The sequence below is a fragment of the Stylophora pistillata genome, chromosome 14 (genome assembly GCF_964205215.1).
Source record: "Stylophora pistillata chromosome 14, jaStyPist1.2, whole genome shotgun sequence".
NCBI classification, from domain to species: domain Eukaryota; kingdom Metazoa; phylum Cnidaria; class Anthozoa; order Scleractinia; family Pocilloporidae; genus Stylophora; species Stylophora pistillata.
Genome location: NC_142532.1, coordinates 10,804,879 through 10,829,502, shown reverse-complemented (window position 1 = coordinate 10,829,502; position 24,624 = coordinate 10,804,879). Strand labels below are relative to the sequence as shown.

At 37.9% G+C, this 24,624-nt stretch overlaps 2 protein-coding genes, 2 long non-coding RNA genes and 1 pseudogene across 14 annotated transcripts in view; 3 read left to right on the top strand and 2 right to left on the bottom strand.

The window, feature by feature from the left end:
• Positions 1–1,743: 1,743 nt before the first annotated feature.
• Positions 1,744–9,317, top strand: LOC111332571 (guanylate kinase). 3 transcript variants are annotated; one of them, XM_088744386.1, is made up of 10 exons: positions 1,782–1,901; positions 3,268–3,302; positions 3,936–4,046; positions 4,426–4,467; positions 5,037–5,133; positions 5,734–5,797; positions 6,717–6,791; positions 6,912–6,996; positions 8,412–8,497; positions 8,936–9,317. In XM_088744386.1, exons 3-10 carry the CDS (start codon positions 4,007–4,009, stop codon positions 8,954–8,956), a joined length of 510 nt encoding a protein of 169 aa, XP_088600512.1. In that variant the 5' UTR covers positions 1,782–1,901; positions 3,268–3,302; positions 3,936–4,006; the 3' UTR covers positions 8,957–9,317. The 3 variants fall into 3 exon arrangements, 2 of the variants coding, with proteins under 2 accessions (XP_022793666.2, XP_088600512.1); XR_015995100.1 differs by lacking the exon at positions 3,268–3,302 and having other exon boundaries at positions 1,744–1,901; positions 6,912–7,036; XM_022937931.2 differs by lacking the exon at positions 3,268–3,302 and having other exon boundaries at positions 1,744–1,901.
• On the bottom strand, positions 2,948–4,488 carry LOC148716505 (uncharacterized). Its single transcript, XR_015995114.1, has 2 exons — positions 4,352–4,488; positions 2,948–3,532 (listed from the first exon to the last, which is right to left on the bottom strand). It is a non-coding gene; the product is annotated as an uncharacterized LOC148716505 (long non-coding RNA).
• A 2,820-nt stretch (positions 9,318–12,137) lies between the features above and the next one.
• On the bottom strand, positions 12,138–14,983 carry LOC111332570 (frizzled-5). The gene has a single exon (XM_022937930.2). The coding sequence runs from the start codon at positions 14,561–14,563 to the stop codon at positions 12,935–12,937; it is 1,629 nt and encodes a 542-aa protein (XP_022793665.2). The 5' UTR covers positions 14,564–14,983; the 3' UTR covers positions 12,138–12,934.
• A 211-nt stretch (positions 14,984–15,194) lies between these two features.
• Positions 15,195–24,624, top strand: part of LOC148716504 (uncharacterized) — an 18,990-nt gene continuing 9,560 nt past the window's right edge. Inside the window, exons 1-5 of one of the 9 annotated variants that reach the window (XR_015995106.1) lie at positions 17,624–18,982; positions 20,377–20,482; positions 20,744–20,865; positions 22,798–22,836; positions 22,932–22,974. This is a non-coding gene — a long non-coding RNA (uncharacterized LOC148716504). The other 8 variants (XR_015995105.1, XR_015995104.1, XR_015995103.1 and 5 more) reach the window with 8 other exon arrangements.
• LOC111332563 (uncharacterized) overlaps positions 23,369–24,624 on the top strand; it is a 6,248-nt pseudogene continuing 4,992 nt past the window's right edge.

The window sequence follows — 24,624 nt, the reverse complement described above, 5'->3', positions numbered from 1 at the left end:
AACTATATGTCAGGGGAAAGCTAAATAAATGCAGATTAGGATAATATATAATTTAAGAGACTTTTCTATTAAGGAAGTGTCAAGAGCCGGCAAGGCGTGAAACGACCGAATGTTCTTCTATTGAATTCATCGAATATCGGATGCAGCAGCACGAGCAAAATGGCTGCACAGTCTCATTCACAAGGCATCAATCAACAAAAGTGCGTCAGGCTTTTTCGATATTCTGATTGGTTCCGTAGATATCGGCATCTAAAGTGGGAGTAGCTAAGAACTGATGTGCGAATCGTTTCGTAAATGGACACCACGGGACAAATGTTCCAAATATCAGAATTCCCCGACACACTTTTTGGAACGACAACGAACAATCGCAATATCGGCAGGAAAAAAAAAGAGGAGAATCTTACAAAATTGCCTCTGCTTTACGGCAAGGCGAAGTGAAGACTCTTCAACATAAGGAGTGCACTTTTACATTCGATTTTAGTGAATAAATGCAATATTGGCAGGGAAAAATAATGAGGAGAAACTTATCGAATCTCCTCTGCTTTACGGCAAGGCGAAGTGATGACTCTTAAACTTAGCAACACTATGTGATGGTTTTGCGCCAGTCTTCACATTCGATGACGTCATGCCCCCAGCAGATCGCTGTTCCCTTTGCGGTTTGTATTTTTGGTGGTTTCGGCGAGATAGCCTTCACGTCACGCCACAAGCAAGCTCGAAGATTGGCCACAACATCGAAATATTTCATGTAATCCTAAGAAATTTAATGTTCAGCTAAAGCGTCTGATATTCTGCAAAGCTATTCGATGTAACGCTACACCATTTGTGTGTACGCTGCGCCATTCTACATTACGTTGAGCTATTTCACGCAACGGTACACCATTTGTGTGGACGCTGTACCATTTGACATTACGCTGAGCCATTTCACGCAACGCTACACTGTTTGTATGTACGCTGTGCCATGTGACATTACGGTGAGCCATTTCACGCAACGCTACACTATTTGTATGTACGCTGTATCATTCGACTTTACGCTGGGCCATTTGACGCAACGTTACACCGTTTGTGCACTGTGTTGCAAATGAGAGCTAGGCTATTCGCAATTTAGCTAGTCCATTTCACAATTTCATGTTCCAACTCGACATGGGCAACTAGACTGTTTATCATTTGGCTAAACTATTTATGACGAGGGTATCTGTTTCATGAAGGAACACTAGACTGTCTATAATTTGGCCATGCCATTCCTTTATTAGCTACGCTATCCTGCAGCTGATCCTTAAACCATCTTGTATTTGTTGATATTCTTGTATTTTTGGTGGTGACGGCCGCCCATACATATAGCCTGCGGTTGGCCTTCTTACCTATGTAGTCCGTGTGCTCCCCCCAAGTCAAGTCGCTTGATAAATAAACCCCGAGAAATTTAAACGACTTGACACATTCAATTACAGATCCGCCGGTTACCAGGGGAGGGCAGACAACGCTATTATAGTGAAGAAAGTCCTCCGCCATAGATTTACACTACTTGGGGTTCAGGGACATATTATTATCTGAAGCAAATGTCTGAATGGAATTTACAATGTAACCCATGACTGACGGCGAGTTCCGAGGATGAGGATGAGGACATGGAACAAGAGGTCTCTGGAATTTCCTGGTGTACAACGTAAACATGTTGACGACCAAGGAAAACGCAAAGTTGCCGAAGAACCTGCCACAGGCATCCCACGGATTAACGTCTCAGGTGTTGCATGGTACAAAGGAAAGTTCAATGATACTTACATGACATCTTAGAATGCTCTGGAGTTGATACATGGACAGATGGATATAATTCTTAAGATCATCCCGGAAAACGCGAGGGTTAACAGCAGTTGTTGATTTGACAGTGTTCCCTTCCTTAATCATGTCAGGTAAATCCTTTAAATTTTCATTAGGCCATAGAGATGCCGAAGAAGGTAAATAGGTGATCAACAGATCACTCATCAATTGACAGTGGTTGTTCTTCGAGTGTCGGAAATAATCAGAAACAATCTGCCGGCCAACATACCGTTTACGTCTCATTTGTTTTAATTCCTTCTTTTCCTCTTGGCGGTGGCCGCAAAATTACACCAATCGTTGTTGCTTCCCTTTTTTACGTTGTTGAGTGTTCAAAAACAAATTTGTATTTGTAGATCCCACTTATGCCTCCACAGATCTACTTATGCCACCACAGCATCAACTCAGCAGCACCCCCTTTCAACTTAAAAATTGTTTCCCCCTCCCCCCATACAATCGATCTCCTTCCTCAAAAAACGAAGAAAGCTTTTGTTAAGTATCTGTCAAGATGTGGTTGCGTAAAATTGCTTTGAGAAACGGCGAGGCGAGTTTATAAAACCACAATCGTTTTGATTTGGGTAAATCTGCGACTACAATGTTAGCAAAGCCTTTGAAAGCCGGTTCATCGCTTTTATCCGCAAGGTTTGATGAACCATACGGGAATCCGGCTGGCATGTATGGGAGTTTGTAATGTAGTTCACCTTGTACTACATACCACTGACCACAATGTCTTTGATAGCCAACTGAGTCGTGAAAGTTTGATTAGAATAGATTGACATATGTGGAGTTATAGCTGAGAGCTGACCATGTTAACTGTCTGTAAATTCAAAATTTTATGGCAAGAAACTTGATAGAACTAAAGTGACACAGTTTATGAAAGCAATTTGTAAAACAGAAAATGTGACAAATCATTAAACTGGGATCCTTCTTCATTTACAACAGCAAATATTTTTTTTTTAGAAAGATTAACCAGAACTTAACAATTGGTCACAGTAGTTTTTCCTCAAAGTTTGAAGTATTGGATTCCATTTCATTAAGTTATTATTTTACCAATTATGGGATTTTCCTCAAATTGTTCAACCAGATAAAAAATGAGTGAAGTTCCTTTGCAAAATTGAACCATTGTATGAAGCCCTGCTACTTAATGGCAACCATTTTTATTGTCCACATGGAGTCATGTTATTGGCATCAAGTTTTAAATCATTTGAATTCTACCTTTGTCAGAATTTAATGCAGCTGCTTTCATTGCTCTCTGAGAAAATCTTCTGATTCAACCTCCAGTCATGAGAACTTAAGGAAAACGATGTCAATAAGATGTAATGAACTTCTTTACTTCTCTCTATTCTTGAAATAAAATAACACCTACAGAAGATGAAATGTCTCTAATTTTATATGATGGCACAACTGGATCTTTGCGATAGGATGAAATGACTACTCCTTAACACTGTTTTTTTTGTCAAGTACACAAGCAACCATATTAAACCAGAAAATATAAGGTAAAATATTAAAACATGTGCAAGTTATTTACCAAAACATATTTTTTCAACTGAATCCCTTAGCTTGCCAAAGTGTGAATGGCCAATTATAACATGTCAACATAAATGACTTTGGAAGGATTTCTTGCAGCAAAACATCCTGGTCTTTGAATCTCAATCATGTATACATCTCCTGATTTGGGTTGCAGAGATCTTTACTCTCTGTCTGCATTTAAAACTAGAATGTGAATCTAGAAAGATAAAAAGGAGAAGAGTCAATAGGTGAAGGTAAAAAAAGAAGCCTGGCTGTCAGCACAAGAAGTAAAGACATTCTACTTGGAATGGTAAAAGAAACTCATGGAAATGGATAAAGGTTGTGGTTTAGGAATTAGGAACAATTCAACTGATAAAAGTGGTTCAGATTTGCATTTCTGTACATAACATGTAAATTATTTTTATCACTTTGGGATTGTCAGATATTTTTTTGAATATTTTTAGAACTTTTAGTAGACTGGTTTTGTATAAATGAACCCACCTGGTACAACTTATTTTGAATTCAAAAGATGTTTGTGTGTTTCCTAGTAACTTATCTTCATTGTTATTTTATGTTGCATTTTTGCTAAATATATCATAATCTCTTTTTCCCTTGATTAGTTGGAAAAATCAGATCATTAGTTTTGTTTGGTCCAAGTGGTTGTGGCAAGAGTACTCTTAAAAAAAAGCTGATGAATGATTATCCTGCAAAGTTTGGCTTCTCCATATCACGTAAGAAATATGTTGTTTTCACTACAATGGGCATCAAAATTCGTTTACCCATGTTTCCATTTTCAAGGATGTATTTAGAAATGAAATTTAAATTGAAGTGCAGTTTGCTGCAGTATTCATCACCCTGCATTCAATATTTTAAAATCAAAGAAAACAAAAATGCAACATATGCAGGAAGAGCAGAGTTGAAAGTAAGGGTATCTGGATAAGAGTGGTATTCTTTTCCAGGATATTGCAATTTCATTGGTAATGTGTCCGCAGTTATGTCTCTGATTGTAGAATCCAATAGGGGGAAAAATATTTACCAATAATGGCAACTGGCCTTCAGAAGCTTGAACCATCAAAGTGATAACTGGATCAACTTGTCATCATTTTTCAGACACTACAAGACATCCTAGACCTGGGGAGACAAATGGAAAAGGTAAAATGCAGCAGGGCTGTATTGTTTCACCTATTTTTGTTTTGTTTTGTTTTTTTTTTTTGGGGGGGGGGGGAGGGGTGAGAGAAAAACCTGAAGCCAAATTTTTAAATGTCTTGTCTTCTTTATTCCATGCTAATGTTAAGGTGACAAGTTTCACATGCCAACCACTGTACACTGCAATAAAAACTTTTTCTTTATGAAGTATAAGTTTGGTCCTGGTGACAACTTTCCTGTATTACCATTGCCCTTATTAGAAAAGAAATATGGGGACTCAGAGATGCTATTACAAAATCAAAGCCTTTGACATTTAAATGTCTGAACTATATAAAGAATCGTAGAGTTAAATTTGAAGGAAATGCTGTCACCTAACATTTTTGATGTGCACAAATTCAATTTTGTCTCAACCTTTCATTTGTTTGAGATTGTTTTTATGAAAAGTATTACAGATAATTTTTTAACAGGTAAGGGATAAAGTGACTATTACAATATTGTTTTTGACAGGCAAGAATTGAACTTAGCTTGTAGCATCATCAACTCTTTGACTAGTGAAGTTTTCTCTTTGCATTTAGATTACCACTTTACTGATCGCAATGTGATGCAGAAGAGCATTGATGCTGGTGAATTTATTGAGTCAGCAATTTACAATCAAAATCTTTATGGAACTAGGTAATATAATGAATAGGTTGTAGCCTGTTTGTTGTAGGGGGAAAATGAAGTGGAAACTCCTGAGTGAAACTTGTTGAAACATATAAACAAGCTTGGTCAAGCTTGGGGAACATAATGCTATATAAGATCAGATCAGATCCCCATGTATTTTATATAGCTTGCATTTTGTTTCTTATGAGTGAATTGTAATGGGATGCCTAAATTTAAATTTTTCCCTGTTTCAGGGAGTCTTATTTCATGATGTTGCAGTAGTACATGAACAACTTTTTCCGATTGTGAATACATTTCCTTCAAAACTTGTATCAGGTTTGTTGAGGGACTTTGAGGCCAACAACAAGTACTAAGCTCAGAATAGAGTATGAGCAGAGGAAACATTTTTCCATTGAGAGGACTAGTCACTTTACCTTTAGATAGATGTAAACTCAATGCAGCTTTTATGTGTCTAGTTTTCCTTGTTAGTTCCTTCCAGTTATCATTCTCCTCCTTAAAATAATCTACTCTTAAAAAATCAGCAAACCCACATAGGCCATGGCATCTAAGGGCGTGGATGCAACACACTTTTCAAACTCAGATTCATTATTGTTATTTATCTTGTTGAAGTAAAAAGGCAGTACAAGATGTTTTGGGTGAAGGAAAAGTTTGCTTGCTGGACATAGATATGCAGGTATGACTAAAAGAGGAAATGTACCATTCTTATACAACAGGGCAGGAGTTTAGAATGAGATAAGAATGATGAGCGAGGATCATATAACTTTCAAATGGCCAATGTTTATGAAAGTGAAAGCATTAATCTCTTAACTCAGCTTTGGGAAATAGATTGTTGTTCTCATTAAGAATGCATTACGTGCACATCTGAGTGAATTTTGACACTGCTCTTTTCTTGAGTAAATGTTTCTTGTATTTGCCAAAATCCGCCTGCTCCATTTAGATATTCAAGTTCATAGAGCTTGGAGCCCTTCTGCTCCCTTTATCTCTAAACACAAAGCAGTGGTATTATTATCAATTTGATACAGGTAGGGTTTCTATATAAAACGTGTTGTAGTTTAAAGCCTTTATCAGTGTAGGTCTTTGATGGTAAGGATTTTTCAAACAAAGAAGTGACTGAATATCCTCCTGGTTTGCCTATCAGATCGTTTACGGTACCTCTTTTCGTATAAACGATAGTTAACTAGGCTTTTCTCGAACATCGTGTAAATAACCACCAGAAGCTCTCCTCCCCTATCCTTAGTTCAAGGGAAGTCGCGTAGCCCGGAGGCACATGTGCTTCAACTTATTATTATGGAAAATCGATCAGAAATTTCTTCTCGAAAGGAACAGAATGAATATTTACCCAGAAAGCGATTGTTGAACCAGAGGAAAATGGGGATGGGATGTAGGTGGGGGGGGGGGGGGGGGTAATCAGCGAAAATGGACTGATACCATAAGAACTGGGCAATGCTTATGATTGTAGGGGTTGCGTATTGTTTGGATAATTAGTGGTTTAAGACTTGTCGTGTTTAGTCGCTTGGCATCAGGGCCAGTACACCATGCGCGATGTTCACTTTGATTGTCTGTTTGCTTATTTTTTGTCTTTGTAAACTCAGGGCGTGATTAGTTTGAAGAGAGCAAACATGGATTGTTACTATGTCTTTGTTAAGACATCTACAATTGAGGAACTGGTAACTTACCTTGATTTTGTATTGCATGTTTCTTACTATTCCTGAAATAATTTTTCATATGATGATATCGTTAACGACTCGATAAGATTTATTGTCGATGTTTTTGTTTTTGACGTATAGGAAAGACGCCTTCGTGCTCGAGGAACAGAAACAGAAGATTCGCTCTCAAGGAGACTAGCTGCTGCAAGGAAGGAACTACTGTATGGTAGGACTACAAGAAACATGCATGTACTAACTACTGTATGGTAGGACTAGAAGAAACGTGCATGTACTAACCCTTTTCCTATGTTTCGCGTTTTTTTCTTTTTTTCTTTTTGTTTTTTTTTTGACCGTCTTCAGATCACTTGTTCACTTGAGAACCACTCGGCAAGTTTCTAACTTGCTTCAGTACCTTGATTTGAGTTTTATTTGTAGCCGTACCCTTTCCCCAAGGGGAAATGCAAGGGGGGAGGGTTGGTTACACGTAGGCTACGCGAGAAGCCATTTAGAAGGCAAAAAGCATCCCAAGGGGAAATGCCCTGGAGAATGAGCGAGATATAAGAATTTGAAAGAGAATGAACGGTCGCATTCTTAACCTTAATAGCCTTGATGAAAAGCAAACTTACTTCGCCCTTGTGATTGTTCCTTCGCATCTGGTGAGATTACTTGGCTAATTTACAGCCGTTTAAGGTTTTTAGTTCTCCTGATTTTCGATGTAAAGATCAAATAGAAGAGCGATTAATGTGAAAGATGAACAGAAAAGGAACTAAACGACCGTTAATCGGCCTAGAAAATTCACAAGATGTAGAGGGAATACCCAGAAGAGAGGTGTTTTGTTGTTGAACGGATCGACCACACATTGTTTAAGAGAAACCACGAGGTGCATATGTGATACCATGTTTTAATGATCAAGATAAGTGTGGACAGTTTTTTTCTTTTTAAGAGTTGATTGGTATAATGAGACTTGAAAAAACAAATAGGTCAGGGAGATCGAACTTGATGACAGGAAGTGCCTTTTTTACTTGTAAAAAATGCACAAACCCTGATGTCATAATTTGAAGGTTCAAACAAGATACTGCAATCGATTACATTTCTTTAAAGAAAAATCATCCGAAAAGAATGCAACATTTAAAATGCACTAACATTTTGAAGCACTTTCTTAATGTTTTTGCAGCATATTCGCCTCTGATTAGTCACGAACAGGATGATTTTCCTGAGTGACCATACTGTAGCGCTACACACGGAACCTCAGAATTATCGGCCGTTCGGTGTCATCTTTCGCCTCAGCTGGACAAACTGAATTTCAAAGTCCCTCGAAGGCAATAAGGCTTTAGTCAGCAACGTGAGAAAATTCCATCGCATAGATCATCTTGGTAGAGGTCAAAATCTAATTTCCGAACTCTGAAGAAGAACATGTAGACATACCTCGAGTTCATCATCAGTCTTTTATTACAGCAAATGCAATTTTTCCAGCCCGCGCTTTTGGTAGGGCGGCATGCCGTCATTTTCGTCGACGGTTGCTGCCGACTAATATGTGGGAGCGAGATACGATTGTGGAACATATATGAGATCGTTTATAAATGTGACACATGTTTGGGTCCATGCAAACTACTTATCGGTTCTTTGTTGCTCATATTGCAGGTGAAGAGCCTGGCAATTTTGATAGTGTGATTATTAATGATGATCTTGAAAAAGCCTATAGCGACTTAAAGAATAAGATTCACAAGGTAAGAGAGATGCCTTAATGTAAAGGAAAGGACAACAACATGTCCCAATACTAGTAGGGAGGCATTATCATAAATGTCTTAGTTTCCATCCTTGTTGTGTGGACAAAACAATTCATCGGCAACTTCGTCAGTGTCAGTTAACATGACTTTGTTATCTGCGGTCAGAGGAAGTTTCCTTTGGTCCACACTTCATAGTGTAAGACCTCGCACTCCATTTCTTTGAAGAATACTCGTTTCCAAGTAAGTCACAGATCTTCAAGAGAGATAAATATCGCTCTAAATCGCTTATCAAACTTTTAAGCACTCATCTCGGAAAACTAATTTTCACCTCGACAATTTATCTCAGTGAGAGCGCTTTTGAGGAGGGTTAAATCATTGAATTTATTGTGGTCTTAGGACCTATAATTTTGGTCCATATTATTTTTCTTTTTCATTCAGGATGTTGTTTCCCTCTGGTAGCCTGTCCTCGTGATGAATGGTAACAACACAGAATTCAATTGCCAACTGTATTGTGATTATTCATGCAACATTTCGCCTCACTTGATGCCATGTGTTAAATCAGAGAGTTGTCTTGGCTCTAAAAAGCGAAGGAATTAGGTCATTTAGTGCAGGTCAAATTGGGAGAAAACTTTGAAGATCTGAATATTCATAGTTAAATCATGTCGGTTTAGTTTTACCAAAAAATCTAGAGTTTCTAAGGTATTAAGCTTGGGTTTTAGTTCTTTATGAAGAACTGACGTTATTGCCTCTTTTTTATGTTTCTTTGTTCGCTGTATTTTTAGATAAAAAAATAAAAGTTGCTCGTATCCTTGTTTGCCAATTTGTTTGGCTTGTGATTTGGACAATACTGTTAGAAAAATGTAAACTGCTCATCTCGTTATTGCAATGTGTAGTGAACTCCCAAATAGTGAGAAAGTCTGATCTCCACATAAGTGCAGTGTTTTGTTGATAAGAAAGATGATAAGGATAATGATGAGGACAATGATAATGACAATGATGATGACGATAATGGTTACAGTAATAATTTTACGTGAAGTAACAATAATAGCAACAACAACATGATTAAGCCTCCTCAGTCCACGGTGATCCCTCTCACAGCTTCTCTGTGGGTCTTTTCAGCTCCGTTTTGTTCTTCAGTGTAGTAAATTTTGTATCTTGGGAGCTCAATTTATTACACCCTCAATTTATTACACCCTAACTGTTAGCGTTGCTTTGATCAAACAGATATTTTGTGCATGCAACAATACAATGCGTTACATTCGGTTTATTCTAGTTGTGGATTTTAAGACTTTGATGTTTAAATCCAGACTAGGTTAACATTTACAGCTCGCACCTAATTAAAAAAGCGAAAAGAAAGAAGTACAAAACGAATGATTAAATTATTAGTTATCATTATCGAATAGAGAGTTGAATTTAAATTTCCTGAAAGTTTAAGTATTTACGATAACACCTTGGTCTTTCAAAATATCTGATATCCTTCCTCCTTTCAAAAGTATTGGTTGCCAAAGACTGATTATAAAGGAGTGGTTTCATCCCGGTAGTTAAGGTCATTCCAATAATAATTTGTGGATACGGTGTAGTTTTCTAAGTCGCTATCCATCAGTTTTATAGAATTTAATCTCGTTAATAGTTACAAAATGGAAACTAACAGTTCTCGAGACTGAAGATGAAGCCCCAAGAGTCGTGTATTATATGATCTGTTCGTTTTGTTGCCATTCATGGCGATTTGAACGCTTATAACTGTTAATTCTGAATTCTTCGTCACATCAAAGTTATTCACATTTTGTTACTTAGTGTAGTTAGTATCAACTTTTGTTAAGCTGATGGCAAAGTAAGTAATTTCTTCTTAGTTCCTCTTTAAATAAATCTCTATACGGTTATTCATTTTCCGAGGAAAATTGACACACTAATATTCGTAGTCATATATCCATGAACTTTCGTTCCGGAGACGGAAAACTACAACACTTAAGGCCTTCAAGTCTACGAGACAACTTTGTTTATGTGTTAGACATATCTGACGGAATTAACGAAGTTGAAAAAGGTCCAAATCCGATCGCACTCAAACCTTATTATCTTTCAGTATCTCAAAGGAAGGATTGTCTTCTTCATCACGATTCATTGTATGAACCATTTCACGTTATACCCCTTCCAAGACTGTCTAATACAGGGAAAGCGAAATATTCTGTGATCGTGTCATGGCGTTCTTAAAACGTAAGTCTGTCAGCGTTGGCTTCCACATTTCTTAAATTGCGTGTACTTTAATCGGTGTCTCCTCGGAAAGAGAAGCTTCTTAGGGTGACATTCTAAGGGGATTTAAACCAAGTTTAGCATTAAGCCGGCGACAGATAAACTAACTTACTTAGTCTAATAAGTAACCAATATTTGAAGTCAAGCATTCTTCTTAAGCTCCTGTTACGTTGTAACTCCCCCACGAAGGAGAAAACTTGCTAACCTCGTGATTTTCTGTCTGTTGAAATGAAATACGTCACTACTTCTGTAAGAGAAAAACGGCCTTTGGGTTATCAGTTTAATATCTTGATCAATCTTGCCCAGGATTTTCTTTGACCGCGGGAGCTTTAGTTTAATAACCTACGTTCAACTTTCAACTGTTAGCTCCGATTTCTAGACGAATATTGTGAAAATTTGACTTTTTGTTCCAAACTGTCCAAGAACTCAGAAATTAGAACAGGAAAACAAAAATCACACTTTGAAAAGCAAGCAAAGTAAAATCGCGTGAGTGATTTTGTGAATGAGATAAATACGGCTACCTTTGAGGCAACACATTCCTGTACAGATTATAGAACGTGCTTTTAATACTCTTGTATTATAAATGTACCGCAGAAGTTGAGGTGACCGAACGATACGCTTGGTTACATTTACATATTTTCTGGCATAATTTGACAACATAAACTAAGTCCATGGTTCGATAATCGGGCATAATATACCGATTTTACGGGTTGTTGAGGCACTTTGTCATTGTCGTCAATCGAATTTATAAACTATGAATTTCAACTGAATAACTATTATTCTTATATGCTTCAAGGAGAGTGACAAAGATATCAAATCGAAAGCATTTTCATGACGTGGTATTGGAGCGCTGTCGTGAGTTTGTTATCAGTTGTAGTGACATCCATCCGCAGTCTAATCACGAAGATTCCTTTGAGATGTTAGCGCTTTGAGCCAAGTCAGAAACTTAACTGTTGTACAATGCCGATGTATCATCACGTCTAACGCTTTCCTATTCTGCTACATTACATGTAAACATAGTCAGTTTGTGTTATCTGAGAGACTAAAAGGTCGTGACGTTTTGATGCTTCGAAAACAATTCTGCGAGCTTGAGTTTGAGATATGTTCGGTGCTTCAAGTCTGATGAAGAGAATTGACGAGACAGTGATTAATAGCTGTGGGTGGTGTGCGATACGTGCTGTTAGAACTGGCTGCTAATTAGTGGGTTGGATTTGCCACCACAACTCAACCTTTTGTTTTCGTAGAGCTCGTTAAGTGCTTTGTCATGTGTAAGGCAAACGCAGACGTCTTTACTAATTGTTTCCACACCAACCGAGTTACTAAAGTTAACTGTTGTTGAGAAATGAACCTCAAAAGTTAGTGTTCAGGCTAGAAAGATGACAGACACCATGAGTTAAAATATCTTAGATATTTAATGTGAACTAGGACGTTATTGTGTTGTATTGAGACTTAACTAGCGTAACCGGTCCGTGAAGCGACTTGTTTATGATAAACTGACGGTAGAAATATATTATCTTATCTAAACTATACCCTGTAAACAACGTCGTTTCCAGCTCAACTTATTTCAAACAGCGTATTGCTGAATGATCTGGCGTTAATAGCCTTAGGTGGACGCCCTTCTTGGGACCTTTAATTAGCACCATAATTAGACTATTGAAAAGATTGCCAACCTCCACTGCGTATCTACAAAACCTATTTCTCGCTTGCGACCTCTTCAGTCAGCTGTCTGAAAGTAAAAAGGTTGGTGCTGTAATCAGCGCAGATGTTTGGATTTATTACTTCCCAAGGAATTATGAATAAAAATGCTTCTATTGAATGCTTCGCTTTAAAATCACGTTTGAAAGCGTCCAGGGATGACTTGAAAAAGAACTTAATCCATTAGCCTATGCAAATTTTACTTGTCTTTAATCATGAATGTTTAACGTAGTATTCAAGCGTGGTTCATTTTTTTTGGTCCATACGTGTACTTTTATACAGTTTGAATGGTCCGGAAGGATTAATAATCCCGAGTCATTTCGTTTGGCAGTTTCAGCCTGCTCTGTGGTAAATGTTTGGCATACTAAGCACTTCATGGCCGAATAAGCTGACAACAGTGCATTCAAAAGAGCTTTATTACCGATGGTTTGTTCAAGCGAGTGGGCCGGCAGGTATTAAATATTTCTGATTAAAACAAACATTTAGTCAGCTTATTCAAACAGTGGCCGTTACAGTTCTTTCCCCCTTTTCTCTTCGTGCTTGTGTATTGCCAAGCAGTCGGTTGCAAAATCTTTTCCAAGATTCTATTGTCTTACCAGACCAGATCCAAAATCCCGACGTAATACCGACAACCAACGCCATGAAATATTTGATAATAAAAACCGAATGGTCCGGTCGAACCCGATTTACATTGTTGCAATCCGCACAAACCACGGATCTCTCCCAGGTTTCCCTGTTTACAAATTCGTAAAAATAACAAGCCACAACAATAGTGGCGGGCACAGTGTATAAGACAGAGAAGACTCCGATGCGAATCATTAGCTTTTCAAGTTTATCAGTTTTGATCAGTTTATCAGTCTGCATACGTAAAACTTTCCGAATACGAACCAATGAGTAGAAACCCGCTATTAAAAAAGACGTCCCAAACACCAGGTACACGAGAAGGGGTACAACAACAAAAACGATTAAGCTTTGTAGGTTGTGATTTCCGACAAAACAAATCCCACTAACTGGGTCTCCATCTACTGTAGACATCGCTAGGACAGCAATGGTTTGTATCGCTGGAACGAGCCATGCGGCCACATGAAAGTACTGTGAATAGTTGGTAATGGCCTCCGTTGACCACTTCATCCCAGCAGAGAGAAACCAGGTGAAGGACAATATGACCCACCACAGTGACGATGCCATTCCAAAGAAATAAATCAGTAGAAAAACGATGGTACATGCGGCTGGTCCTGATGTTTCGTATCTCATCAAGCCTTGAGAATCGCATGCTACGTTCTTGTATCCGGCGATGAAGCGAATGATGTAACCTATGGCCACAAAGCAATAGCAGACGGACAGAAAAATGATCGGTCGCTCGGGATATCTGAACCGTTGCATGTCGATTAGAAACGTCAGCGAGGTTACGAGGGTAGAGATAAAACACAGGACAGCCCACAGTCCGATCCAGAATGATGCGAAGTTTTCTTGATCTTGCGAGAAGTACGTTCTATTACAAGACATTACACAGTGTGGGACACCCCCCGTAGAAATGTCCCGCAAACTCGGTTTAAGTTTTTCGTCAGTTAATGGTACAAACGGCGGTCTGCACGAGCAACAGTTGACCGCCTGATTGCCCGAGTCACCTTCTTTCGCCGATATCGGAGCTCTTGTTGTCTTAGCTGTTGTTGACGTCTGAGTAGGTTCACTTTGATTTTTTCCTACACATAGCTTGTGTCCAAATTTAGGGAAGTTTTCGCATCTCATTCGCTTGGGCCACGAAAAGCCGTACTGACGCATAAGAGGCGCACAACCTTCCTTTGCTTGTTGGCAAAGCGATCGACATGGGGGAATTTCTCTCCTATAGTTCGGCTGACATATGGGGGCATACATGGAGCACAGAAATTCCTTCAGGTTTGCCGAACACTTGATCTCGACTAGCGGCCAGAATTGATGAACTTCAAGCGCCGCTTCTTCCTGTGTGTCGTGGTTGAACATGTTTGGCATGTATGTGAGATTGTAGCCAACACTTTGACACAAAGGTATCTTGATCTTTTCACATTTCCTTTCTCTGCTGAGAACGGCGTAGAACGCGCTGGAAAATATCAAAGCTACATACACGATGCGGTGTGTTACATCCATTGCGCCCGCTATTTTGAGAGTGATTTCATTCTGGCTTCAGCGAGGTGTTTTGTCAGTGTTTAGTCGATTGCATGTCACCCTTGTCATTAGATTAGCGATATTGACAGATTCACACAGCGACCAATCAACGAGCGAGGCTCTCTCATTAGTGAATTGTGGCATGTAATTCGCACATCAATGAATAGAACTTTTAAGCCAAAGCCATTAGCAAAAGGAACGCAATTCCTTGGAAATTAGCGCTTCATCAGTCCTATTCTCCTCGGTTCATCTCGCTTTTGTTGTGAAATTTTCCACAAAAGATATTTCTCGTGTTTGGCGTTGTCTCATGGCGCCCTTTGATCTGGTGTAAACCGCTTTTCGGTAGCCTCACTTGGCGTCTTGCGCGATGTTTGCCCTCTAAACAAAATGCAAATATTCTAAGGCTTAGGCTTAGCAAATATTTGCTCACGGATTATTGGCTAGATGTTTCGAGATCTGCATATCTTTTCTCACGCGCACTATATATCACGCCTCTTACGCCATTAACACACCGCGATAGCAAAGCGATGACAGCCGAACAAAAGGGTTGAGGTACAGGCAGCGATAAGGACTTACTCCATACATCCAACACAATATCGCTCCAAATTAAATAATTGCAATTCTCGTTTTTTTTTTTCATTCTTAGACAGTCACAAACACCTTTCAGCTTGGTTCCAGTTAGACTGCACGAGAAAGTGACGTCTAAATAGGCAAATTCAGTTTAGTATGTATAGATTTCACCACAAAACGAAACACTGATTCTTATCGAAGAAACTGTCGTACTGGGAGGGAACCGAAAAGAAGTGATAAGTAATGTTTAATAAACTGACAATGCCGTGACGCTAATGAAAAGTGCAAGGCCATTTGCAAGCGTTAAAGAACTTCTGACATGTCTCTTAATAGGTTTTTCTTTCGTTCGCGTATCCGGATGGGAAAGAGGAAAAATGACCATTGCTTTCACTTTCGTATATTTGTGATGGAAACTCAGATTTTCTCTAGACAGCCTCAGAAGTAGAATTATGGCAATTCAGAAAACGTAACGAGTAAGAATTTCTTTGATTTTCGGTCCAAAATATCTTTGCTGGATCCTCGTCCGATTCAAATGTTGAAAGCTCGTGCCGTAACGTAAGTTTACCGCGGGAGTAAATAGTTCGCCGGGGCACTCAGCAGGCTAGCTTGACGGAAAACAGCGAAACTTTCTTTACCTTTCTCACGGTACATATTCAGTATTTATCGCATCATCTAACATTTAAATCCTTTCGCTTCAAAGTAAACACTCAAACTCAATGAAATGGTAAACATTAACAGTAAATATTACGTTCTACAGCAACTTTAACAACGTTTAATGGCAACCAACTTTTAAATCTTAGGAAAGCTTATATTTTGATATTATTTATATTTTATTGTTGGCTTCAAGTGGACCGTCTCGCTTCGATGCTGAAATATACGCTTTCCTGTTAACCATAACTTGTTTATATTTTTCATCTTTACAAGATTATTAGGGCTTTTCAAGGCGACAGCGAGACAGGGTGTCGATAATTATGGTCAGTAAATCTTTTGTCTTACAAATTTCCTCTCTATTGTTACAAAAAATGTGAATGCGTACATAACAATGAGGCATCGAGAAAGGTTTCTCCGCCCTCCGTACTTCAGCAACAAAGATACAGAACATGATGTTAGGAAGAAGAAATAAACAACAAAGAAAAGCTAAAAAGCCTAATGTAATACGTTAAGTTTTGGGCTTAATGTTTCTTTTTATATATATATTATCAGAGGCGGCATTTTAAAGACCAATATACTGCACAACAATACGCCGAATGCATCGCTGGATCGCAGAAAAAATTTTCGCAATCCTAAATAAGAAATATTTCATCAAACAAAAAATAAATCTCTTCGACAAGTCGATTAGTTAGGGTCGAATCAAATGTCTAGCTGTGTCCTATTAGATTCCCGTTAGCCATGATTTTAAACATTTGTTGCGCAGTCAAACACTGTAGACCAATATCTGTTCGTGTTCGATATTTTTTAAAATGTAGCATTTTTAGAATGGTTAAAGAGGGCCTAGTCATCAAAAGCGATTACTGTTAAGATTACCATTTGCACAGATAATTAATCCACTAAAAAGTGGTCTTAAATGCGAAAGCACCGCTTGAATCCTTATTACGATATTTCCTCGCATTGGTGATCACAGTAGGAATTTTGAAGTAATCGAATCACTGGTCCCATACCCCTCTCCTGCCTATAAGTTATCCAAAATACAATCCTGTTTTTTACTTTCTTATATCAAGCTTTGGCCATTAACCATTAAACCATTTATAACGTTTGAGTTTTGTTGGATTAATTTCAAGATACTGTTTCTTCATTATATCAGATCAGTTCACCGTTACAACAATGGCGGATGAATTGAGACTCACTCCGGTCCAATCACCTTTCGAGTGAATCCATCGAATACCTAAAGTTGCAGTTACTGGAAATGAAATGGATTCGACTTAAAAAAGAAGTTTTGACTCCACCTATTTCAATTCAAGAAATATACAAAAGTTAAGTCAACCAATCAATTGTTACAAATATTTACCAACTGCGAGTTTACAAGTAACCGCCGTGGTCGTGTGAAGAGGCCTGAAAAGAAAACATAGATTGCCGTTTAGGAACGTGTTGAAAATTTGAGGAGGAACTCGTAAAGGTGGGACATACTTGACCCATACTTGATTTATCTGATAAGGCGAGCCAAACATGGAGGGACGAATTTGCAAGTGGATGAAACTTCCAGTTCTCAAGTATTTATATCAGTTGATTAGAGTCATGACACAACCTTTAGGAAACTGTGCGCGAAACATGGCTCTGTAAATAATAGTGATGATCTATCGCCATGGTTGTGGTTTTCGTCTTTTATATTCGTCGGACGGTCTATGTCAATGATTTATGAACGTTTATCCTGTCGTATGTTGCACACCAGTCCTTTGTAACACACTTCGCATCTTCAGAATACCTCGCCACAAATGGTAGGAGTGCCACAAAAATCACAAATGATAGCAGTAAGTATAATCCTGGTAAATAAAAATGATGATGATAATGATAAATATAATAATGAAATGAATATAAAAGTAAAAGCAAGTGCCTTTTCTTATTGCCCCAAGAGCCCCCGGCCACCGCTACTGGAATTGCCATTGTTCTCCCCTTCCACATTCGAGTGATTTCTATTTCCAACTGTTTGCACATTGAAAGAATTTCTGATGCTTCGGTGTAAGCGTTCTTTTTAGAAGGCGTCGATGAGGTATACCTCTTGTCTCTTCTGTTTTCGATGACGGTTTGCTCTGGATGGGCATGTCATGAAAGATAGTTATGTCAGTTTTCTTTTTTAACTCGAAAAATGGCCTAAAGCCGAGAGGTTTTTATGACTCAAAATTCACTCCCCTCGTCTAGCACTCCGTCACTCCTCTGTTCCATTCCTGATAACTTTTCAGTAAGTGCACGGCAGAATAGCGCATAAGACTTTTCCAGTCAGTTCCTGTGCCAGGCTCAACTGATTGCGGAGAATTGATAAACTTTTGAATAGCCTCCTGAGAGATGCATGTCACGCGTGTTTAACGGATAACTGAGATCTGAAAAACGCACTTCTACTTTTTTGCTAGGTTTTAATAAAAAGGTTTGCTTCATCAATACCAGCCGATTTGCTAGGTTTGACCCTCTCAATCTATAAACATTATGACATCTCTCCTTCCTTTTAATGTTTGTGGTCATTACCATTTAAAGTGCAAAACGGCTGAAGAGGTTTTAAGAACAGTGACAATAAAAATTAATCATTAGTTCTCAGCTTTTTACAAGTTTGTGTGAGTACGAGTAGGTTTGAAATGTTCTCTTTTTGCGGTGCATATCTACCTTAGTCTTTCACGACCATACATCCATGTAGCGCGACTGGGTAGGACTGGATACTACTAGTTAGTACTGAGAGAGAAATTGCAGTAGCGTTGCAGTTGTGTCTTCTGTTGCGGTTATGTCCTCACAACTAATAACCAATAGAATGTGGTTTTATTTCTTCCAATCAAAAGGCGTTGTGAACGTGTCTCTTGCATGTCACTTCCCAACTAGGGGAGGGATGCAATGCAAAAATATTAATTGTAAGAAGATCGTTAAGATTTCCGCGCTCGAAGGTTAAGAATTTCACGGGATATCCTTGTTTCATGAGCTATCCTTGGTGTCGTTTGGGACACTTCGGATTGGTGAAAGATTAAGATTCTGGTTGTGTTTTTAAGTGCGAATTATTGGCGAAATATTCTTGGATACGTTGGAAAGCTTATGAAGACGAGAATTTGACGTTGCCTCGTGGCTTCGATTCCCTTATTAGTTTGGAGTGCGTTGGTGATCGAAGTTGTGCTTTTCTATCGGAACTAGTACGGTAAGGTAAGGTTTCGGGGCAAGAGTATCATATAACCCCATACATTAATTATGCATTCAGACTAGTAGACTTTGTTTTTTAAAGTTCTGTCGTGAAAGACAAAGAAGTGGAATGGGGCATCCCATTTAAAATCCCTACCCCCCACCCCTATTGAAGGCTTTCCTGTAACACCCCTCCAGAAAAGAAATTTTTTAACCCCCTTCAGAATTGCCTGAAATTACCCCCTTCAGAATTTTATGTAGCTATCAAGCAAACCAATCGAATCCCCTTCAGAAACTACTCGTGAGAATTTCTGTCAAAGGTACTTTATGGCGACCCCTCTCAGAAATATGGTTCAACCCCCCTAAGAAAAAATATAGCATTGACCCCCCCTCCCCCTAAGAAATCCCAGGCCTTCAATAGGGAGGTGCAGATGTTAAATGGATTGGCCCAATGCATAATTGATGTATGGGGTTATATGGTACTCTTTCCAGTTTCGGGCTAAATACTGTAGATTTCGTTTGGCTGCATGATAAAGCGTCCAAGTAACTACTAACCTGAATTCATTGAATCCTTCTGTGTCGAGGGATGACTTTTTTTTTATTATTTTGTTTGGGACATGCAAAACTAGATGATACATAATTAAAAAACGAGACGGATCTCCGTGTTTCAATGACCGAAAATTTGTGATTTTCTTCCAGTCTCATTATAATTTTTATTATGTTACATGTAGCAATCTCATAGTGTCTACATTGATGGTTATTATGGATACAATTGAAGACATGTATTCATTGTAATTGTATGGGACTACGCAAAAACTCAACCTCTAGTATGGTTGATGTCAAACATCATATATCCTGGAAAGTTAACTCACAAACTGTTGACACGTATGATGAAGATCTGGTATCTTTTAGAAAGGTTAGGGTGCTCTCTCCCATGCTCTCCAACAAGAAACAGTTGGGTCTCAAAGCATTAAATCATTCTCTTTGCTTACCCAGAAGAGGACAGATTTGCAGCAAAATTACTCTTCACTTAATAATATGTGCTTTTTCATTTGAATCAGTGGCTGACGTATGCCACTTTCTTTCTTTTGATCTATTTAGAATAAAGCCCTTTGAACTAAATCATAAGGAATATGATAATGATATGCATGTTATATGTTACCACACTTTTTCAACTATCTGTTGCAAATATTGAAATGAAATAAATACTAATTCATGCACAATTGAATACTTAATTCAGTACAGACTATTGCCTATTATTAGCAATTATTGCTCCTACATGTGTTAGCAAGAACTTGGTCTTGTTGGCTTTCATTGTGAGCCTTTGGTGATCCATGTATTAGTGGAGACACTTGCTGCAACTATCTTTGCAAAGAAAATACTAATCTTTTCACCCTTACTTAATTTCATACATACAGGCATGGATGACAACCAGCAGCAAAGCAAAGTAAACAAAAGTGCCAGTGACATGGTAACCTCCATTGTAAACATTTTCTTGGAAAATTATGCAGTAGTTATAAAAAGGTAAATGTTGTGATTAATTTTTGTCCTTGATGTAAGCATAATTTTCCTTTGGTTTTGTTAATGATATGAATGAAAGTGTATTTTTTGTAAATAAAGATAAAATGTAGCTCCTAGAGTGTAAGTTATGATGAGATGATGTGTCACCATCAATGTGGCCTCTATTTAAAGTAAAATAATTAAACTAGGGATGAAACTGAACCACAGCATACCTATACTAAACTCTCATTTTAATTGTATCAAATGAATATTATTATTTTTCAGGTGTTCACCCAATAGATTCAATCTAGTGACGGACATAGATGGCACCTGTACATTTTACCATTACTCTTAGGCTAAGGCACATGTAGAAAGCAAGCATTTCACAAAACAACAACATATGCAAGGTTTGAATTTTTCAGACCTTTACTGCTTGTTTTTATGAGTGGTTCCAGGATTTTCTTGCACAAAGAAGTCTGGTTGCCATATTTTTCATTATGATGGTTTCACAGTAACTGTTGCATGAAGTAATGTACCCTTCTCTAATATTGATTTTGCGAACTTGTCACTGACAAAGAGCTAGTTCATGATTAGACACTGATCATTTCATTGATTGCCATGCTCTACATTTATCATTGAAGTATTACCATATTTATCTGTGTATAAGTTGACTCTTTATAATGGAAAAATTAGCCCAAAAAATCACCCTCATCTTTTACACGAACCATAGATAAAGACCTGACCCAAGCAATCCAAGAAACTAGCATAACAGTTACCTGAAGTGCATCAGGAAAACCAGGTTCACAAAACCAGTTCTAATTGTGTTCAGGTTTTGTCAGTTTTCAGTGCATTCTTCATCAATGAAAAAGTTTGAAATAATAAATAATGTGGCATAACAGAAACCTAGTGGGGCTGATTTTGTATTGTATCTTCTGATCTGTAGAGCAGACAATTTTCCTTACAGCTTCGGTGCTGAATTCTCATTTTCAGCGGATGATTACAGTAACTTAGTGACCTGGCAAATGCTGTTTTCTTGTGAGGTCTTGTTTGTTTCGTGCATGGACCATCTGTTAAATATTGGGTAGTTTCCAAGATGGCCGTGTTTTCATCAAGCGATCCTTCGAAGCTCTTTGGTGTTCCTTCAGTCTACTAAATCTCCTTTCAAAAGGTTATTTAAATGCATGAAGATTTCATTTTCAAAACGATTTACAAAAGATGGTGAATTACTTCTCCAGTAAATCGAAGTGGTTGTATATGCTTAATCATGAATTGTGGTGATGTAAACAAGTGCTATTAAAATTCACAGCACATGGTTACATTTTGCTCTGCAGTTTTTTTTAATTCACCCTGTTTTCAATACATTCTCAGAAATAGGAGATCAACAACCATATGGGAAATTTCTGTCGGTCTGAATGTTTCTTTACTAGAAATAATGAAAATTCTGATTTTCAACCTTGAAAATGGGGGTCAACTTATACGTGGATAAATACGGTAATTAACTCCTTCGCCATCAGTAATCGCATTAAAGATTCTGTGTTAGAAATCACAGCACCATATATATTCCAAAATCTAATGTTGTCCTCAGCACAATTTCATTTTTTGAGCAAGGCAAAGCTAAAAATCAATCAAGGGCCACACAGACATCACAGAGACAACATTAATATGTTTAATGTTTATGTAGTCAGATAGGTAAAAGCTACTCTATTCGTTAATTCAATGTCAATACTCTCCCTCATAGTAGCCATAATTTTTAGCCAAGTTGGGAAATAGCAACCAAAAATGGACCCTTTTGGACGTCCAAACTTTTAAATTTCAAGGGGAAGGTTCCCCAGACTTTGCCATCCAAGTGGGAATAAATGGCTGCCGCACTGTCATTTTGGTCCCTCCTAGCTGCTCAAATGTTGTCCCTCCTTTCCACAATCTTAGCAAAGCCTCCATATGTGTAGTAATAAAAACATTGAAGTGAAGAGTGCTATCCCAGCAAGAGATGATGATCATGCACACTTTTAATAGAGCCATCCTAGCAGATGTTTGGCAAGGTATTGCATTCTTTGCTCAAAATCTAGTTTACATAGATCTGGGAAAAAAGAATGGGGTGTAGCAGTCATTCAGGTCGGTTAATTGCTCCAAGCTCTAGTTTTATACCACTGCTCATTTGGTTATCTTTCTTGCCAGTACCCTTTCTGGTTATTTGGGTTTTCTTGAAAACTCAGGCTCTTGCCATTGAGAAGAAGCATGTTATATTTTATACAAATTAAAAGCAAAGAAAAGTGAAAAAAAAAAATTGGAGAATAACAGGATGGTATCAAATACTGGTATAATTTTTTTTTTTTTTGCAGGGGGGTTGTTTTTTAATTTGAATCAGAGTTTTAGCCTAAGTATGTCTAACTTTCTACGCTTGTTGTTTAGTCTTGTGATTTCTTACTTTAAGAAGTAACTTAAGGTAAAATTTTTTGAATATTTTTTATTACAGCCAATTGAGTCTGTAAATGGAAAGTAAACACAAAACAATGATGGTAAGGAACAAATTGCTTGCACTCTAAATTATTGAAAGTAGTCTACACTCTCTATATTTTTTATTTTAATTGACATGCTTTGCTCAGGTGTTGTGTAATAAGTGTGAATAATGAATAAGACTGTGCAGCGAATTAGCTCGTGCTGCAGCATTCCATATCCAATAAATTCAATAGAAGACCCTTCGGTCATTTCATGCCTTATTGGATCTTGACACATCCTTAAAAGAAAAGTTGCTAATTGAGACATTTTTATTGTAAACATTTATGAAGCTTTCTTCTGATATATAGTTTGCTAAGATTTACTACTGTAGTGTGCAAACAATTTTTTTTCCCAAAGGACACCTGCAAAAGTGGGAAGTAACCTTGAGCTTGTTGCATGCAATTAAGGTGGCTCACAATAGTTTTAGGACTGGGTTCTAGCTGTGCGAATCACGCGCGTCACTCGCGGGATTTTTAAAAGCCATGGAGGAGGTAAACAAACATGGTGGCGCGTAATTTTTTTTGCCGAACTCTATTCACGTCTAATATTCAGGGTAAATCGCATTTTTACGAAACTTTTAGCCGCCAAAAGTCTTTATTTGTACTATTAGCTAAAGAAAATATTGCTGGCCGATCGGCATATGTTGTGCCGAGAAGAAAATTGTATAGTTTTTATGTACGCGCTGCGATCGATTGTGAGGACCCTGGAGTGGACTCCGAAATTCCTGAGACCAAACCAAGCACACTTTTACTCCTTTATCTTTCCTGGGGCGGCTTTGTATGTGGCTTTAGTTTACTTAATCCATCGGTGGTCTATGCTGGAGAAAATGACGAAAACTCTGTCTGTGCCAATTCTGGTCGCCATAAAGGTCGTTTTGCGACGAAAAGACGCTTGAGCGTGTTGAAAAACCTTGCAAGGGTAAGTGAGAAAAAATCTCAGGAAAAACAAAATGATATGGAGGAAGAGGACATTGAGCCCCCCAGGAAAACAGTGACTAGGTCAAAACAGGTAAGTTCTCTTTTGGACCAGTAAATTGTAACAAATAAATTAAATTAAAGTTAAATTGAAGATATCGCCGTTTCTTTCGAGGACTTCAAAAGTAATCATTCTCTATTCATAGCAAAACATTGAGGAAGAGGACGCTCAAATGTTATCAGGCACACGAATCGTCAGCATGGAAGTGCTAAAAAATGACCAAGTTTTGTTTACATTGTCAAGCAGGTGAGGAAGACTTTGTGGACTTTTTCAATTGTAAAAATAGGCCAAGGAATAAACTGTTAGCATAAATATTGAGTTCTGCATGTACAGAAGTTGTTGTACAAGTTGTTTTCCTTCTGCAACCATTATGAGGCTTTATGAACAATTACTGTATTAAATATTTACTGCTTGGAAAAAAACTGTTATACAGTCAACTTCCTTACCAGAGTACACATTCAATATTTCTTTCATCAGAGCACAATAAACAAGTCCCCCCTTTTGTATTTCATCAAGAACAAGAATAACTATATGTAAACAAATGACCACTGAAGTCAGAGAAATACTATTTTTCTTTGGCTTTAAAGTTGTATTTACCTTTTATTAGATTCAAAAGAATGATTTCAAACAATAGAAAACTAAAAATTAACTTATCAAATTATTGTAAGAAAATATTGTACAGCATAGTCATTTTA

Excerpts from the sequence above, each read along its gene's own strand:
- LOC111332571 (XM_022937931.2), top strand. Across the intron at positions 4,468-5,036 it reads TGGGGAGACAAATGGAAAAG|ATTACCACTTTACTGATCGC; the intron begins GTAAAATGCAGC and ends CTTTGCATTTAG. Across the intron at positions 5,798-6,716 it reads TGCTGGACATAGATATGCAG|GGCGTGATTAGTTTGAAGAG; the intron begins GTATGACTAAAA and ends TTGTAAACTCAG.
- LOC111332570 (XM_022937930.2), bottom strand. The coding sequence starts at position 14,563 with ATGGATGTAACACACCGCATCGTGTATGTAGCTTTGATATTTTCCAGC.